General features: G+C 40.0%; 1 protein-coding gene across 3 annotated transcripts in view; it reads right to left on the bottom strand.

Moving 5' to 3' along the window:
* LOC123352644 (solute carrier organic anion transporter family member 1B3-like) overlaps nucleotides 1-13494 on the bottom strand; it is a 43230-nt gene extending 29736 nt beyond the window's left edge. Inside the window, exons 1-4 of one of the 3 annotated variants that reach the window (XM_044993075.1) lie at nucleotides 13383-13494; nucleotides 6940-7092; nucleotides 4091-4232; nucleotides 3870-4002 (exon numbers count right to left, since the gene is read on the bottom strand). In XM_044993075.1, the coding sequence (XP_044849010.1) occupies nucleotides 3870-4002; nucleotides 4091-4232; nucleotides 6940-7068 (404 nt within the window). In that variant the 5' untranslated portion in view covers nucleotides 7069-7092; nucleotides 13383-13494. Of the gene's footprint in view, nucleotides 1-3869; nucleotides 4003-4090; nucleotides 4233-6939; nucleotides 7093-10043; nucleotides 10166-10208; nucleotides 10275-13382 lie in introns of those variants that run through there. The other 2 variants (XM_044993085.1, XM_044993091.1) reach the window with 2 other exon arrangements.
* Nucleotides 13495-17263: the final 3769 nt, after the last annotated feature.

The following is a 17263-nucleotide window of genomic DNA, read 5'->3' as shown; positions in this document are numbered from 1 at the left end:
CAATGCCCCCTGCCATGTACATTGGCCAAACTGGAAAGTCTCTACGCAAAAGAATAAATCGACACAAATCAGACGTCGAGAATTATAACATTAAAAAACCAGTCAGCGAACACTTCAACCTCCCTGATCACTCAATTACAGATCTCAAAATCGCAATACTCCAACAAAAAAACTTCAAAAACAGACTCCAACGAGAAGCTGCAGAATTGGAATTAATTTGCAAACTGGACACCATTAAATTAGGCTTGACTAAAGACTGGGAGTGGATGGGTCATTACACAAAGTAAAAACTATTTCCCATGCTATTTCCCCCCCCCCCCCTGCTGTTGCTCACACCTTCTTGTCAACAGCTGGAAATGGGCCATCCTGATTATCACTACAAAAGTTTTTTTTCTCCTGCTGATAATAGCCCACCTTAACTGATTACTCTCATTACAGTTGGTATGGCAACACCCATTTTTTCATGTTCTCTGTGTATATATCTTCCTACTGTGTTTTCCACTGCCTGTATCCGATGAAGTGGGCTGTAGCCCACAAAAGCTTATGCTCAAATAAATGTGTTAGTCTCTAAGGTGCCACAAGTACTCCCTGTTCTTTTTGCTGATACAGACTAACACGGCTACCACGCTGAAAGAATGCAAATGTTTATGTATTACTGTGGAATTGTATGTAACTTCTTTAAAAGGGAGACAGGACTAATGAGCTTCAGGAAGCGGCATGAGCTTCAACAGGCCAAACAAGACTGAACTTTCAGTTGAGTGAGTTTCCTAGGAAATACTTGGCAGGAGGGGAATGTAAATTACCCACCTTAGGAATCATCCTTTTGAATCATCCTGTACCTTGAGGAGAAACCCATTATCTGGCTGATTTTCTATTCATAGTCTCTTCAAAGACCCAAACTGGATAAAGGAGTGACACACAGATTCATGGGGATTCTTATTCCAAGACAAAGCAGTTATGAACTTGTAACCCCAGAAAACTCCCTTAGTGGGAATTGAAGGAATATTCACCTGCCACAGTTGGGGTGATCTCTGGTAAACTAATCAATATGCATGTCAGTTCTTTTATTGTGTTAATATGTTTTCTCTGTAATACTTTTAACATAAAAATAAAATGTGCTTGCTTAGGAAGAGCTATGTGGTAACTGGGCAATCACACTGTTTATAGCCTCTGAAGAAAAAGCAAAGGAAACCTGCTTAGGCAGTCTCTTTTTCTGGGGATACACAGTGTAGGCAGGAAGTATGTAGCCTGAAAATCTTCCAGTCATGAGGTAGAGAGACACATACCTCTGCCCGAAAGAAATAACATCTGGGGAACTGGAAACTTGTGAGCGGGCGCCCTTGCTGGACCATATAGAGGGAATACAGATGCAGTTGCCTTGAACTGTGACACCCATAAAAGATTCTATAGTATTGAATATAGGAATAGAAATGTGTTGCATTGTAGATTTGTCACTGAATCAAAACTTCTGCTAGAAGCAATGTGATGGGTAGATAAAGCAGTGCTTCTCTGAACAAAGAGAAATTAGTGTCACTAGACTTGAGGATTTTTAGTGGTCAGAGCACCCTGAACAGAACGTTTGGCCCATTTCTGCAAACACTCACCTGAAAAGTCTCACTGAAGCCACTGTATGAGTAATGACTATTTGCTCAAGTAGGGGTGTGCAGGATCAGCCCTTAGTCTGTACGGCCTAATACTATAAGCTATTAGACTCCTCCTTTAAAGTGCTGGATTTCTTCAACTCCCATTTCTGCAGTGCATCTTCACCGGTGAAATTTGGAACCTTATATGGGTGATCCCTATATCACAGTTTCCAGGTAAGTACACATGTATTCCCTCTTCCTGGTCCACCACTGGGGGGGCAGGGATAGCTCAGTGGTTTGAGCATTAGCCTGCTAAATCCAGGGTTGTGAGTTCAATCCTTAAGGAGGGGCACTTAGGGATCTGGGGCAAAAATTGGTCCTGCTAGTAAAGGGAGGGGGCTGGACTCCATGACCTTTCAAGATCCCTTCCAGTTCTAGGAGATTGGTATATCTCCAATTATTACCTTTATTACACACACTAGGCTCCCAGCTCCTCAGTCATCACTTCTCTAGGGCTGAAACCCACATCTCTCTCCCTCCTGAACAGGGTGTTGAGGCTGAGCTACTGATTCCTGATTTACACTGATATCCCCAACAAGACAGACTTTCTAAAAGGCCAGTGTCTGCAATTTGCTTTCTCTCCAGAGGCTATGGCAAGTGTATTGCCAATAGTCATAAGTTACCACGCAGCACTTTCTAAGCAAGCACCTTTATTCTTAAGGTGAAAGAATTACAGAGAAAACACATTCAAACAATAAAAGAATCTACACACAGAGGTCACACACGCACCCCACTCCAACTTAGGTTTCTGGTAAGTGTCAGTGCTTCAAAACCCAAAACTAGGTTTCCCCCATGGTTACCATTTCATAACCGTTTCAGATTCAGAAGCAGAACCAAGACCGGACTGATCAGCCAGTTTCTTTATATAGCTCAGGCCTTTGATCTCCAATCTCCAGGAACAGGTAATCAGCAGACAATGACACTCTCCTCAAGATGTGGCTTTGAAAGGCTGTTTTTTCACATAACTAGAGGCATGGAATTTGCATTAATATTAGATATTCCCCAGGAAATCCACTTCACATTTATTGTCCCAAAAGTCCATTCTTGTCTGGCACATTTTCAGTATAATCCTTTGAACTCCCAGGCCTCATATCACATCTTCCTCCTAGAGAGTTTATGCACAATCCTGAACCACAATAATACATAAACTTTGCATTTAATACAGTGGACCTCAAAGATACTTAAACTTAAATCAATAAGGCTTTCCCCTAGGATATTTCAGGGAATTCCCATATTTTTCACACTCTACTTTTCCATTTTACCAGCATTCAAATGACTGTGAGCAATTATTGAAAACTAGAGTTAGTGCTGCTGCAGAGACTCCATCATGTTGTACATTAAGGATGTTGGACAATGTAGTCAAACATGCTCTTGGAGTAGAATGCATATTTTTTATTTTTTTGGATTAAGGCCCCAATATAGCAGTGAAACACTTTAATCACGGGAGTAGTCCCACTGACTTCCGTTGGATTACTCCCACGCTTCAAGTTTCACACAAGCTTAAGTGCTTTCTTGAAATGGAGCCTCAGGGTCCTGTTCATAACTACAAAAATACCCAGTTACAGAAATCATATGAAAGAATTTTATAATATAATTATTCTACTGAAATTGCTGTGATTCATCATACTTTAACCTTCCATACTTTAACCTTCCTGTTTAAGGCCAGACTCTACCATCCTTCCTCACACTGAGCAATATCTCATTTCTTCAATAGTCCCAGCAATTTCCTTAGACTTTTCCCTTAGAGTTAGCCATAGTAATGTCCTGAAAAGCAGCATAATGCACACTAGGGCTGATGAAAAAATTTCTGTCAAAATTTATTTTTGGTGGAAAATTTTGATTTTCAGGGAATATAAATTCACATGGAAAGCGTCCGCTTTTTACAGAAAACGTCTACTTTTCCTCAAAAGTCTACAAACCAGCCAAACCAAAATATTTCTAGCTGAAAATGGAAACATTTTGATGGTTCTGATTTATAAAAAAAAAAATTGATATTTTGTACCAGAGGAAAGGAATTCCCACCAGTTCTAATGCGTGCTAATGTATCTGTGGAGTTGCCTGACTTGTAAATTAATTCTGATATCCATTTAGGTCAGCCCTAAATATTAATTTATTCTTAGGCCCTTTGAAACCTTAAAAACACAACGGTGTTCGTTTGACAAAATGGAGAAAGTGGTATAGAATCCCATTGCTATGGTACCTAAATTAACCTTACTGAGTACTTACTATCCCATGAAGAAATGAGGCATTGCTGTTAAAATACTTCCAGCTGACATAATACAACACCCCAAAGCGATGATTTTTGGTCTATGAAATTTGGCTCCAAAATAACTTACAAATGCCAGCAACAGTAAATTACCTAAAAAAGCAAAGAAAACATTACTAGTAGAAGCTGTTCATTGTATTTGCTCTGAGTAATTTACTGTATGTTACGGAATACCAATTACCCATCTCAAAGCTTCCATCAATTAAGCCAGCTACAGAGGAGGGAATATCAAATCTTCTTTCTATCTGAGTGATGGAACTTTTCATAACTGTTCCAGATAATGTTTTGCACAAGTAGCTGAATGACAAAGCAAGGAGAAACACCTGAGGAAAGATCAAGACAGAAGGTGGGAGGTAAGGGAGGAGAAATTGATAATATAGAAATCAAGAGAGCTTAAATCTATAGAACAATCTGTATGAATTAAATCTTAATTTAATTAACTTTACTAATCAAACTCCAATAGGGAAAATATGATTTTTTCTAACCCAATATTGGGCCTTGATCCTGCAAGAAGCTCCCCCTGGGTTTTCAGAAGTGTTTTCTTCCCATTCTGGTCTCACTGTGATCTACAGGAGTCATGTGCACGGGACAACCCAAAGCAGCAATTAACTTTGTTTGTGCTTAGGGAAGGCATTGCCAGCTTCAGCATCCAGAAAGCACGGCCTCCTTCGCTTTGCTGGTCAAAGGCTCCCCAGAATAGAATTTGTGCTTCTGAACCTAAACACCATGGATTACAGAATCTGTAGACAGCAACCAACTCAGTAGGGACAGCTTACCCTACTGAAACCTAACATCAATTTTCAAGCTATCCACAACACTGAGACCAGTTGTGTACAGAAGAAACCTTGAGGCCTCAAGGTGCTACCAGAATACAAATAATTAACAAGAATAAGAGCTCTGGTCAGGGGCCACTTGCTGAAACTAGTGCAAACTGTAAATGAGTTTTAGCTTCAATTCACTTATTACTTTTTTTAAGCCAGTTTGTCCATCCCCAGGTTAGAAGTCGTGTTGGTATTACAACATAGGGCTTAGCCACAAACTTCACAATATCCCTCTTTTTGGAGGTCTTGCACATATTCTTTGGCAATCTCATCCCCGTTCGGATGAAGTTTGAAGTATTTGGATTGTATTTGTGTTGTACCCCTTTGCAAAGGAAATGTTCATATTTGACTTTTTAATAGGCTTACAACAAGAGCATTTGAATACACACTTTGCTTTGATACACAAACTCTATTTAGTATCGCAATGATTGCAAACAAAGCCATGCTTATGAAGACAAGACAGTCTAGTAGTGCTTAAATATTATCCAGATATTTCAACATAACAGCTTTTTACTGAATCCCAAACAAATAAACTTGTTGCCCTAAGGGTAAAAGTTAAAATAGCTTATTTAACTTGACAGTAGATAAGTGAACAAATTAAAATGGGGTTTGAACTTTATGATGCTATTTACTGCAACAGATGACAAGCAAAACAAATCCTAAGAGAAAATGTTTTTAAAAGGAGCTGGATGCTGGTTTTGGCTAGAAATTTGACTGAAAAATCTCACAAAAGCAGGCTTTAGTCTAAGAATTTTCATATTTACTGGGTCCAACAATTCTGAGATTTTTTTGAGGGGGGCATTATTTTCAGTAGTTTTACATCTGGTCCTGAATGAAGCCATGAAATGCAAATAAGCATGAAAGTAGGAACAAAAAAGTTAATTGAACTGTTTTAAACCTCACCACACAAGCAAGAAGTTAGCAGAACTGTTTTGAACCCCCCACCCCAAAAAAAATTGACTCCAAAGTCCGATAGGAAGATGAGGTGATTCTCATTGTAACTGAAAAATTTGTGCCCACCCCTAACATTAAAGTTATTGTGTCTATCAAATTCTAGTTTCTATAATATTCTGTGCCACACCCACCACTGGGATAAGTGGGTACAAACTCACTGACTTCCATGCCTACTTATGCCAGTGGTGAAGTTGGTCCAATGAGACTCCCAGGGATATGAGAGATGTGAGAGCAGTTCAACTACTACTGGAGATATATAGGGGTGGCAAAATTGGTTCAGCTCAAATAAGGAATATGCTAACCTTTGCCCCAAACTTGAACCAAGCCATTTTGAATATTTGAAAAAGTTGGATTCACTTATTTTTATAATTCTATTACAGGTCTCTGATCAGATCAAATTCATCCCTGGTTGCAGCTCCATTGACTTTAATGGAGTTACACCAGGTATGAATTTGACCCATGGGTCTAGCCTGAGCAGAAGTCAAACACATCATCATACCACAAAAAATGCTGATTTCATGGTACTTCCAGCTTAATCAGAAGCAGTAAATATTATGCCTCTACCAAGAAAGCAAAATTTTCATTAGTTTTCCAGCCCTATTTAGTCAAGACTTTAAATAATTTAAGTGAGGCGGTGTGGTCTAGGGGATACAGCATCAGACAAGGACTCAGAAGATCTGGGTTCTATTTCTGGTTATGCCACTCTGCTGGGTGACCTTGGGCAAGTCACTTCACCTCCCTGTGCCTCAGTTTCCTCTACTGTAAAATGAGGATAATGATAATTACTTCCTTTATAAAGTGCTTTGACATCTGTGAATAAGAGCTAAGTATTATTATTTTCCTGACACCTTGAGTGTTTGGACAAACCAACTTTTTGAACTTTGCCTATCAGGACAAGGACTCAGTAGACCCAGTTCAATTCCCGGCTTTGCCACTGTTCTGCTGGGTGACTGTGGGCAAATCACATCCCTGCCAGTGCTTCAATTTCCACATCTGTAAAATGGGGATAAAGATGCTGACCTCCTTCGTGGAGCACATTGAGCTCTACAGATGAAAAACTCTATAAAAGAGCCATAATTATTATTATTAGCTTGTATAATTTTTAAATAAAACTCCTTATATTCTTGTATTAATTGGCTGGAAAAAAAATAGAGGGGACAAGAACCATGCCTGCTTATATACCTTGAAGAAGAACACACATATTATCAATGCTCAACAAATAACAACAGTAACAAATAATAGTAATCCACTGAACCTTCAAGCCAGTGCAACAGGAAGTTTTCTTTTTGACAGGTACGTGTTTGATTGCTCCATCTTCCAAAGTCTGGGTAGGTTCCACTTCCAGGTTTGAGTGATTAACATTTGAATCAGTTTCCACTCTCATGGTTTCTTATCTTGAATTGATTATCTGTTTTGTACAAGAAAACATGAGACAATTATTGTAAATCCAGGGCTTCTTCCACAGAAATACTGAAATAGAAATCTGTAATTAACTTTCACCTAAAAAGATTTACACCATAGCTAACATTTTTCACGGTGGTCACTATTGTTTCCGAATAGAGACAACTTGCACCTAATTTTCAGATGTACTGAAAATCTGCATTTTCCACTTGACCAGATACTCTGGAGATGGTATCCCAGTAGATAATTCCACTGGCACTTAGGGCCTCAGCAATGCTAAAAATCTGTCATATGTTGGGCACCCAAAATTAGTGAATGCTTACAAAAATGTGGCTGCACATTTATAGAACTAAAGGGGGCTGGGGGAGAGCTTCTGTACTAAGATTTTATGAATACCACAAAATAAAGAACATTGCAAGTTGGGTTTTATTTATGACCTGGACCCCAAAAATGATCACTGTGAAAGTGGAGAAGGAGATGTTGTAATAGGAAAGGAAAGAGATGGGGAGGATAAACACAACAAAGGGACAAGTGAAGGGTTTGGTAAAGAAGACTCAGAGCAGTGCTCTCACAAGGGACAAGCATCTCTATAATATATAACAAAAAGTACTGGGGGCACTGAAAATTAAGTCCATATGGGAAAAGAAAACATAGGCTATAAGTGTTATAAGGAGACCTTTTGAAACTGATGGCAAAAGTGAAAGCCACCAACATTTAAGTGTCATCAACTGGAAGCAAGCTTTTAAGTCTCAAGCAAGAAAAGGGTGAGTCACAGCAAATACTGAACAGCGGGCATGTTTACTGAAACATCAGCTACAAACACTGTACCCACTACACTAGAGTTATACTTGTAGGAAATTACAAGAGAAAGTGACTGGATTTCACACAAGGTCAAAGTAAGCCAGGGTTATGTAATTCTGAGATAGCTGTGCATGCTGTGTGCTCAGTGAGGCACAAGGCTCAGTACATTCTTTGCTGGAATGTAAATAACCAGGATTGCACAAGTCCAGTAACAATATGAAAAGGTAGTGGGCTTATCCTGTGTTCCTTGTGTACCAAAAATATCTAATGAATTCAAGACTTCATATTAATTTGGCAAGGGGAATTACTCCATCTATTTCATGTCATAGAATAATGAGGAACTGCATTAAAAAAATCAGTAGCTTACTGAAGGAAATATTTCTTTATAGAAGGTTACAGTGGTGCTTCTCAGGACACCCAGGGTGGAGAGTCACCTTGTTACCATCTGCTCCGTAACACAACCAGCCTGTCACCCACTCATGTGCTGTGCTCTGGGCTACATCAGCCCTGTCTTTGCCTTGCAGGTTGACAACAGCCCCCAAGGCCCTTGAAAGTGTCCCACTGCAGTATTCAGCCCCTGATCACTGGATACTCACAGAAATCCCAGATCCTCTGGTCCTAAAGGAAGAGTGTACCACAGTTTACCATGTTTACCTTGGACCCCTTCACCCTGCTCCTGTAATGCTCTCAGCTCTTGACATCAATTATTAAAACTAAAGGAAATGTATTTAGAAAAAAATTGAGATTCAAATAAAAACCTGTGTGAGAGATGGAAACAAATGGTAACAGAAACCATCACCACAACATGCATTCTAAAGCCCAAAGGTAACTAACAAGTTATCCTCCTGTCTAAAGAAGTTTATCTCACCCAAAGTTCTCTCCAGCATTTCCAGCCACGCCTGATTGAGATCCCTTTTCACTAAGCAAACTCATTGTCAGTTTGCTTCCTAGGTGAAGGATACCAGGGTGTCTCTTTGCATCCCCAAATATATCAGAACAGACCTTTGAGGTTTACCTCAAGCTAGCCCCCTCTGTTTACCTCTCCTTGTCAGTTTCCCTCTTAAGTCTCCACCTGCTCTCCATCTGCTTTTGACTTAGAATGCTAATAGACTCCTATTGTATGACATACAATACACAATGGTCCCCCCTGGAGATAAGTGTCTCCCACCCCCTTTCTGGGGAGGAGTCTCAAGACATGCTACCTTTGAGTGAGCTGTTTTTAACTACAGACCTAGAGAACAATTTTTAGTGTACATAAATAACTCCTCACACATTCTCCATACATACATCTCACAATGGTTTTGGTGACTAGTGTGATACAGGCTTGCATTAGAGACCTTACATGACATTCTTTTGGTGGATCCAGGGGATCCCTGTACCCCTATATGTCCAGAGTCCTCTGCCAATTGGCATCCAGAGGTTCTTAGGTCACACTTACATATGGACTTAGTAGTACAAAATTGTTATTTAGACTAAAATGCAGGGGTAAACATTTCTGTCCCTAATATACAGCCTGAGTAACTGGAATTTGGGCTGGGGAATTCTGTAGAGGCTGGAAGAAAAGAATCCTTCTTCCAAGCCTCTTCATAGCCTCCTGGCTGCAGCAGGTGCACATGCATACACACCCACACTCCCCATTTGCAGAGGAAATGGCCAGCGGATCTACATGGTCATGGATCTGCTTGGCAATTAGTTTGATCTTCCTCTAGCCCAGCATACCTCTAAAGCCCCATTCTGCACTGGTGTGCAAGTAATCCTTAAAAACAGTATTCTGCAGACATGTTCTTACTCCTTCCACTATCTGTTCATAGAATCACATGAGTTCTGCTGCAGATCACTGAGCATGCTGTGGGTTTGGAGGAGAGGGCAAGATTTCCCCCTCCTTAAAACAATAGAATTGTTTATTGTTGATTAAAGATTTAGATGGATTAGGTTTTATTTGTTTTTATTGCGATGCAATGCACATATTCAATTTTGTGTTCTCTGCTGTGTTGTATATTTTAGAGCTCAGTGACTAATAAAAACTATATGGGAATATTTTATTCCACAAAACTTAGTGGAAGTCATATATATTTGCAAATCATAAACCTTATTTAAAGAAAGAAAACAATTGCTGGCATATACTACTCCAACTGAAAAATAGAAGAAGGCCCTGACCTGTAATTGGCTCCATGAAGGAATGCCCATATGCTGTTACCGAGCTTCATAAAACAGTGAATCCCTTGAAACAAACAAGTTCTGAAGTGCTTTTTTTCGATAGAACAAGGAGATTGGAGTATTAGAACTAATAGTCTCAAGCCAGAACACAAAATCATACAGTACCAAAATCAACTTGCTTCACTCTTCCTGGTACCCTTGAGAGTTGAGGATGAAAGAAAGAAAAAGCATAGAGATCAACAATTCCAACAGTGCAGCTGGAACAGATTTGTGAAAGTTGGCTGAACCTTCCCTCCCTTGGGGAAAAGCCAGTAGCATTTGCAAGTATCTCTGCCCTGGGTCATACCACAGAGGACTGTGAGCAAAGTTTTCGAAAATGCCTATTGGTTTGATATGACTCCCATTCACGTCAATGGAAAAACTCCTATTTGCTTGAAAGGTTTAGGATCAAGCCGTAGAGTTTGTCTACACTTAAAACGCTGCAATGGCGCAACTTCAGTGAATACACTACCTAGGATGACAGGAGGTAGGGGAAAGGTTGCTGGGAAGATTTGAGGAGCAATGGAGGCAGCTGGCTTAGTGTAGCTAGACAAGTCAGTGATGGAGTCCTCAAGAGCCCCTGATGCTCTGGAGCATTTAGAGACAGAAGCACAGTAAAGAAGCAGTGGTAACTACTTTTGGCCGGGGATGGAAAACACCTTTGCTCCTGATGTTACAGAAGGGGCCGGAGGAAAAAAAGGTAGTGTCAACATTGCAGGAAAAGCTATGTGGAGGGACCAAGGGTTAGACCTGCTGGCATGCGCATTCTGCTGAACTTGGCAGACCCTAGCCCATGTGCAAAGGATTTGGGTGCTGGGTGGGTGCCATGACCACATGAAGTTAAGAAAAATGACCAAAGGTAAATTTGCTGCAGGTATTAATCTGAACCAAAACATTTCATATGGTAAAAAATAGCAGCCATATTGCTATTCACAGCAAATCTGTTACCTTAGCCCTGTACTTTTAATTTCACTCATTTAGAATTAATAAGCCTACTCCTTAGGCACTATTATAAATTATTTGTTTTCTTCTGCAAAAATCTCAGACCTAGATTTTCAAAAGAGATTGATGATTTTGGGTGCACATTCTGAGATATCTTGCAGGAGCCACATTTTCAGCACTTTCTGAAAATCAAGCTCTTTTAAGGTGTCTCAATTGCACCCAAAAATCTTGGCCTCAATGAATAAATGTCATACCCATTCCCAGAAACATGAGTAGATCAGTACACGAAGGGGATAATAGGCCCCGAGAGTAGACCTAAACACATACCTGTAAGGTACTTCTTCATTAACCATCATACAAAATCATTTTTTTAGACAACTCATCTTAAGAGAAATTCCACTCAAAATTCAAATGAAAAGTGATTAGATCTCATCTATTTTCACACAACATGCCAGGATATCAGCCACTATAAATAAATGTAGTCTAATGATCTGAATGGAGCTATGCTGATTACACCATCTGAAGATCTAGCCTGATGCATGCTCTTGCCAGGGGCGGCTCTAGAAAATCCGCCGCCCCAAGCAGAGCGGCGCGCTGCGCCGCTCGCGCCGTCCTTCCCCGGTCCCACGGCCGGGGCAGAAGTGCCTGTGGACCGTCCCGTGGTCCCGCGGCTCTGGTGGACCTCCCACAGGCATGACTGCGGAAGGTCAGCTGGAGCCAAATGCCGCCCTGGCAGGACAATGCCGCCCCACGCGCCTGCTTGGCGCGCTGGGGTCTGGAGCCGGCCCTGGCTCTTGCCATTTGTTTGGATAGCCATTTAGGTGTCTCTTCCTCAACTTTAACAAGATTCGAAGTGTTCATTTTACCAAAAAGGAAACACAGAGAGATGACTTTAATAGATTTGCCCAGGAGCATTTAAATTAGTTGCATCATCTCTCACCAGACATTGCTGTTTGCATACATGACTCCATTTTAGCAGATCAACGGCCTTATGGCAATTGCATTTTTCAAGTAAGGGTGCAGGGGAGAAGAATAACTAAAGCATTTACATTTGGCACAAGTATACAACCAAGTACATACACAACAAGCTCACTTAGACTGCAATTCAAAATAAGCAAACGTTAACAGTGGGGGATTAACACTGTTCCAGTGATGTTCTCACTGTTTTTCACAGATCTGTCTCTGTAGATTCATTTTCCATTACATTTGTGTAAGGACCTGATTGATAGCACATATCATTTGTGACAGTAAGAAAATATAAAGAGCTCATTCTTGTGTTCAATAAGTGCATCTATTGTGTTCAATAAGTGCATCTAGTCTCAGGATACAATGTAAGCTCCTGGGACTGAACTATATGGACCATTTACTTCAGTTGGAGTTGAGAGCTTTCCCCACATCACATTAAACACTCAGCACCTTGCTGGTCATATCCATAAGATGAAAGTCACCAATGAGCAGAGGGCTGGCCCAAAGCTTCTGCAGAACATAAGCCCCATTTTGAGGACTTAGATGAAACATAAGTGGTGCACTCTGTGTTGCCTCTCTGCATGGGGTTGAATTTTCCATTTAATAATATAAAAACATTCAGGAATTCAGTTTGGCTTCCCATTCTTTCTTACATCAAATCACAATAAATATATTTATCCTGGATAACATTTAATTAGTTTGCAAAGATAATACAGTAGTTACAAATTAACAGGAAGGAGAAATTCCAAAATGTCAAAAGAAACACAATTCCACAAAGAAACTACAAACACTTATTAGGGGTTTGGCCAGGTCCTGTCCAGAAGTTAAAGGAAGCACATCCATTTACACCAGTGGAGGAGCTAAACTAATAGTCTCATTGATTTCTGAATACACTAAAACAAATGAAAAAATACCTTTTTAATACTCAGCTTCCAAAATATGAAGAATTAATAATATTGTAATTAGTTTTGAATACTATGCAGGGCTAAGTCCTGCTTGCATTACTCATGGAATACATAGTGATTTCTATATCATCTATATATCTGTATCTGTATAATGGACTTTTTAATGACAACAGTATACTCCTTCCCAAAATTTATTTGTGTGTATGTAAACTATAGCTATATCTACATATCATGCATGTGTACTTACAGTGGTCATCATTAAATTATTGACATTTACTGTGTGAAAGTAATTGGCATTCACAGGTACAATTTAGCATCAGAAATACCACTAATGCCATGGTAATGCTAATTATCTTCAACCAGTAAATGTTAATATTTTAATGGCTAGCATTGTACTTAATCAAAGGATCTTTTAAACATAGATTGATCCTAAATGTCTAATCCAAAATTCAAAGGGAAGTAAAAATAAAATTTAAAAAGTGCCTACCTAGATTACGTATCCAGCACAGCAGCAGCTACCCCATCACTTAAATTGTGGAAAAACAGTGGCTCCTCTCCTTAAACAAGGATGTTCTGATCTTTATCAGCAGACTCATTAACTTTCCGACATGGTCATTTTACTAGGCAAATAGAAACTACAGTTTAGGAACATTGCTTTAATCCACGCTCTCTGACCAGTTCCATCTTCTTTTCTCAGTCCCAAAATACATGCATACTACAAAATTTAAATAACATAGGTAGAACGTGCTTAGGGTGGAATTCTGTATTTGTAAACTGTTTTGTGAAGCTCCCATTTTCCTGAGACAGAAGAGTACATCTCTTGCCTTTACATAATGGATGATCCAATCTCAATATAGTTGTCAACTAAAAAAAAGGGGGCGGGAGGAAGGAAAGAAAGAAAAAGTTTTAATTTCTTTTCAAAGACTAGGATTCTGAATGTTACTTCAGCCCTGAGGCAGTCTGACAGCATTCAGTGTTGGGTCTGTCTATTGCAGGGGTCAGCAACCTTTCAGAAGTGGTGAGCCGAGTCTTCATTTATTCACTCTAAATTAAGGTTTTGCGTGCCAGTAATACATTTTAACCTTTTTAGAAGGTCTCTTTCTATAGGTCTATAATATATAACTAAACTACTGTTGTATGTAAAGTAAATAAGGTTTTTAAAATGTTTAAGAAGCTTCATTTAAAATTAAATTAAAATGCAGAGCCCCCCGGACCGGTGGCCAGGACCCAGGCAGTGTGAGTGCCACTGAAAATCAGCTTGTGTGCTGCCTTCGGTACTTGTGCCATAGGTTGCCTACCCCTGGTCTATTGTATTTAACTGTTTTCTGTAGTTTTCTAGCTCTGATAAAATATATTTTGCTGACACGTGCTGCTATCAGGTCTTCTGGGCCCTATCAACTCCAGTCAAGGAATATAAGACAGTAAAATGGATGTCGCTAGGTGCAGGGACAAGAAAACAAGGAACTGTCATGCTGAGGAGAATGTTTAGATTTGTGTTTCAGTGCTGTTAACAGTGCTGGCAAACCCAGAAAGGTGGTATATTTAGGTTATCTTAAGCGTGTGTATAGTCTCTTTGGAGCAGATCTTCACCAGCTTACCCCTTCCAATAATCTGGCCCATTTCAAGGATATGAAGACCAGCACGGCCTTTGATTTGACAGGTGCTCCTGTAGTAGATCGGGCCTGCTTGCCAGAAAGAATTTTAGCCGAAACAGAGGTGAGATTGTTGGTTTTAATGCATGCAATTTGTATCTACATCTAATCTCCACCTATTCATAACACCTAAATGAGATCCCACACACTACAGCTTATGTAGACCTTAATAAAGTGAGCATGGTTCTTCTTTGACCTGCTGACATCATTAACTACATTGACATTTAGATTATTATAGTTAGGCTTTGCCTTTAACATCCCTTTGAGATGGCAGTTCACACCTCTCGTTTCAGGCTCTCAAAGTGACTGACTGTACCAGTTTACATACACTTCTCATTTTGAATGTTATCTTCCCAACCAGAGTTACAGGCATTGCTTTTAAATACAACTTTAGTGCCTGTAGTGCAAGATATACCATCCAGGAAAAGGGAGAGAGAGGCCTGTAGAGGAGCCGCACAGCAGGTCAATTCAAAAGCATTAATGAAAGGAGAAAAGTGAAGCTTGGAAGGTTTGTGTAATATATTTAGAAGCCCACGAAAGGTGGTAAAATTAAGGCACAGGAGGACTTCATGAGTGGTACTCTCAGAAACTCAACCTCGGCTACTTTTCTCCATCGCGGAACTCTTTACTGATTCCCATTGCTGTCCCAGAGAAAGATTGTGACTCTGCTCAGTATTTTAGTCTATTTTTATATCTTTAGCTTTCTGTGCAGAACCACAGGTAGCTTAGTCAGAAGTAAGTAATCAATATCTCCACATCAGCCATTAGTTCAGGGGAGCTCTCATTACAGTGACAGAGAAAAGATGTGATAGTGTGTTACCATTTCATCCCTGAGGTAAATTTCATGTTATCTCCATGCAGCTTAGGCACTGATTTAGATAAGCACCTAAGCATGTCCATTGAAATCAATGGATTTAAGCATGGGCTCACAATTTAGACAAATGGACCCTAAACACATGCAAAAGGCCCTGATTCTTGGTCTGGTGGAGATATGGTTTCTTCCTCTCTTCCAAGGGGTGGTCCCTCTTCATGTGTTGATGCTGGTGTTCACACTTGGGTATGAGGGATTAACCTTCCCGCTTCTGCATGTTTCTCTTAAAGCAGTTGGCCTGCTCCAACAATCTAGAAGATTTGGGACCTCATTACATCTGGAACCTCATTATTTATTGCAGGGTGGGAGAGTTTCTGTTGGTGTGAACAAAAAGGCACTAGTGCTACATAATACAAACTCCTCACAGTGCATCCACAGAACCCTCCCCCCCCCTTCCTCAGACATGCCATTGACTCCAGTGCTTTTCCTAAAGGCATTGTGACATATTCACAGCTCAGTATTTCCTTTTCTTTTATGTTGCCCCATAAGAAGGTGGAGTCTTCCCCCTGCAGGTCTCTAATGTCAATCTTTTACCATTGGACTTGGTCTCCCACTACATTATCAACAACCAGTGATTTTTTTCTTTAAACTCCACGCGGTGTAGGAAACACAACACTTATGAAGCTGTGGACAGAGTGTAATACATTCTCTAGATGGGAAATTATTGAGCCTTTAGGGGAAACAAATTCATTTTTTTTGTTTGTGGTGGATTTTTGTTTGTTTGTTTTTTGAGAGGAGAAAGAGTATTTCCTTGGTTACCTCATATTAATAAATGCTTCCAACGCAACTGGTCTAAAAAAATGTGCCTGGTCCTCTGTACATTAAAAATCTACCCTTTGTTCTGAAATGAAAGGCCCAATAACCAACCCCCCTTTCTCCTATTTTATACATGGCTAGGAGAAATCTCATGAAGTTTCTTAATGTAAAACTAAGTTACTTATATTTTATTCTGTTATCTAGGTCCAAAACATCTGTCCAAGCATCCAGGCTTTGAAATGCCCACCGGAGCCAGAAGTTTGGAGGATGATCCATTATTAATAAAATGGAGAAATGGAAAGCACTATGGTATAACCAAATATTATATGATTCCCACCCTTGACAAAAAATACATCTCAGCCTTTCCCCTCACCCCAAGCCTCCTGCAAAAATCACAGTTTACATATGTTAAGGGAAATAATTGGCATGTGACAACAAAATCACCATAATCTTAAAACTGAGATGTTAGCAACATCTGATTATACCTGCAGCATGAGCACACTAGAAAAACCACACTGGCAGTCACCTTTATAGCAGTAGCTGTTTGCAGAATCCTCCAACCAGAAGGTGGCAACAGACTCCTGCCAGTGGAAGTAGCTACCAATAGCCGTTGGTAACTGGTAGCATAGCAATAGTCATCTGTAGTCAGGCAACAAGAGAACACTGAACTAAGCAGCTCTGGTTTGAAGCCATTTTTATTTGCCGACCACTAATCCTTAAACAAAGGATCCATTGAGCCCTAAAAGTTAACGCATGCAGGGAAGTCAAATCTCCATCTGTACTGACTGGTTGATGCTCTTAAAGTTAGAATCTGGCTGTCAGAAACAAACTCAGAAACTGGATAACATAGAAGTAAGAAAATGTTAAACAATTAAGAGTCTTCTCAGAAAGCTTCGCAATATTATTATATTCATTTCAGAAACATTTTGGTGTTGCTGTTATTTTGGTGCCTTTCGCACACAAATTGTTCCAGTGACTGCCTTGTTAGACAGTCAGCAGAGTGATTCGAGGGACGAATTTAGCTCATTGATTTTATCATGCATCTGTATGGGGAGGAGGCGGCTGGGGCATCAAGACATTTTTCTCAAT

Source organism: Mauremys mutica, chromosome 1 (genome assembly GCF_020497125.1).
Source record: "Mauremys mutica isolate MM-2020 ecotype Southern chromosome 1, ASM2049712v1, whole genome shotgun sequence".
Taxonomy (NCBI): Eukaryota; Metazoa; Chordata; order Testudines; family Geoemydidae; genus Mauremys; species Mauremys mutica.
Note: the sequence above shows the minus strand (reverse complement) of the source record. Positions and strands in the feature narration are given on the sequence as shown.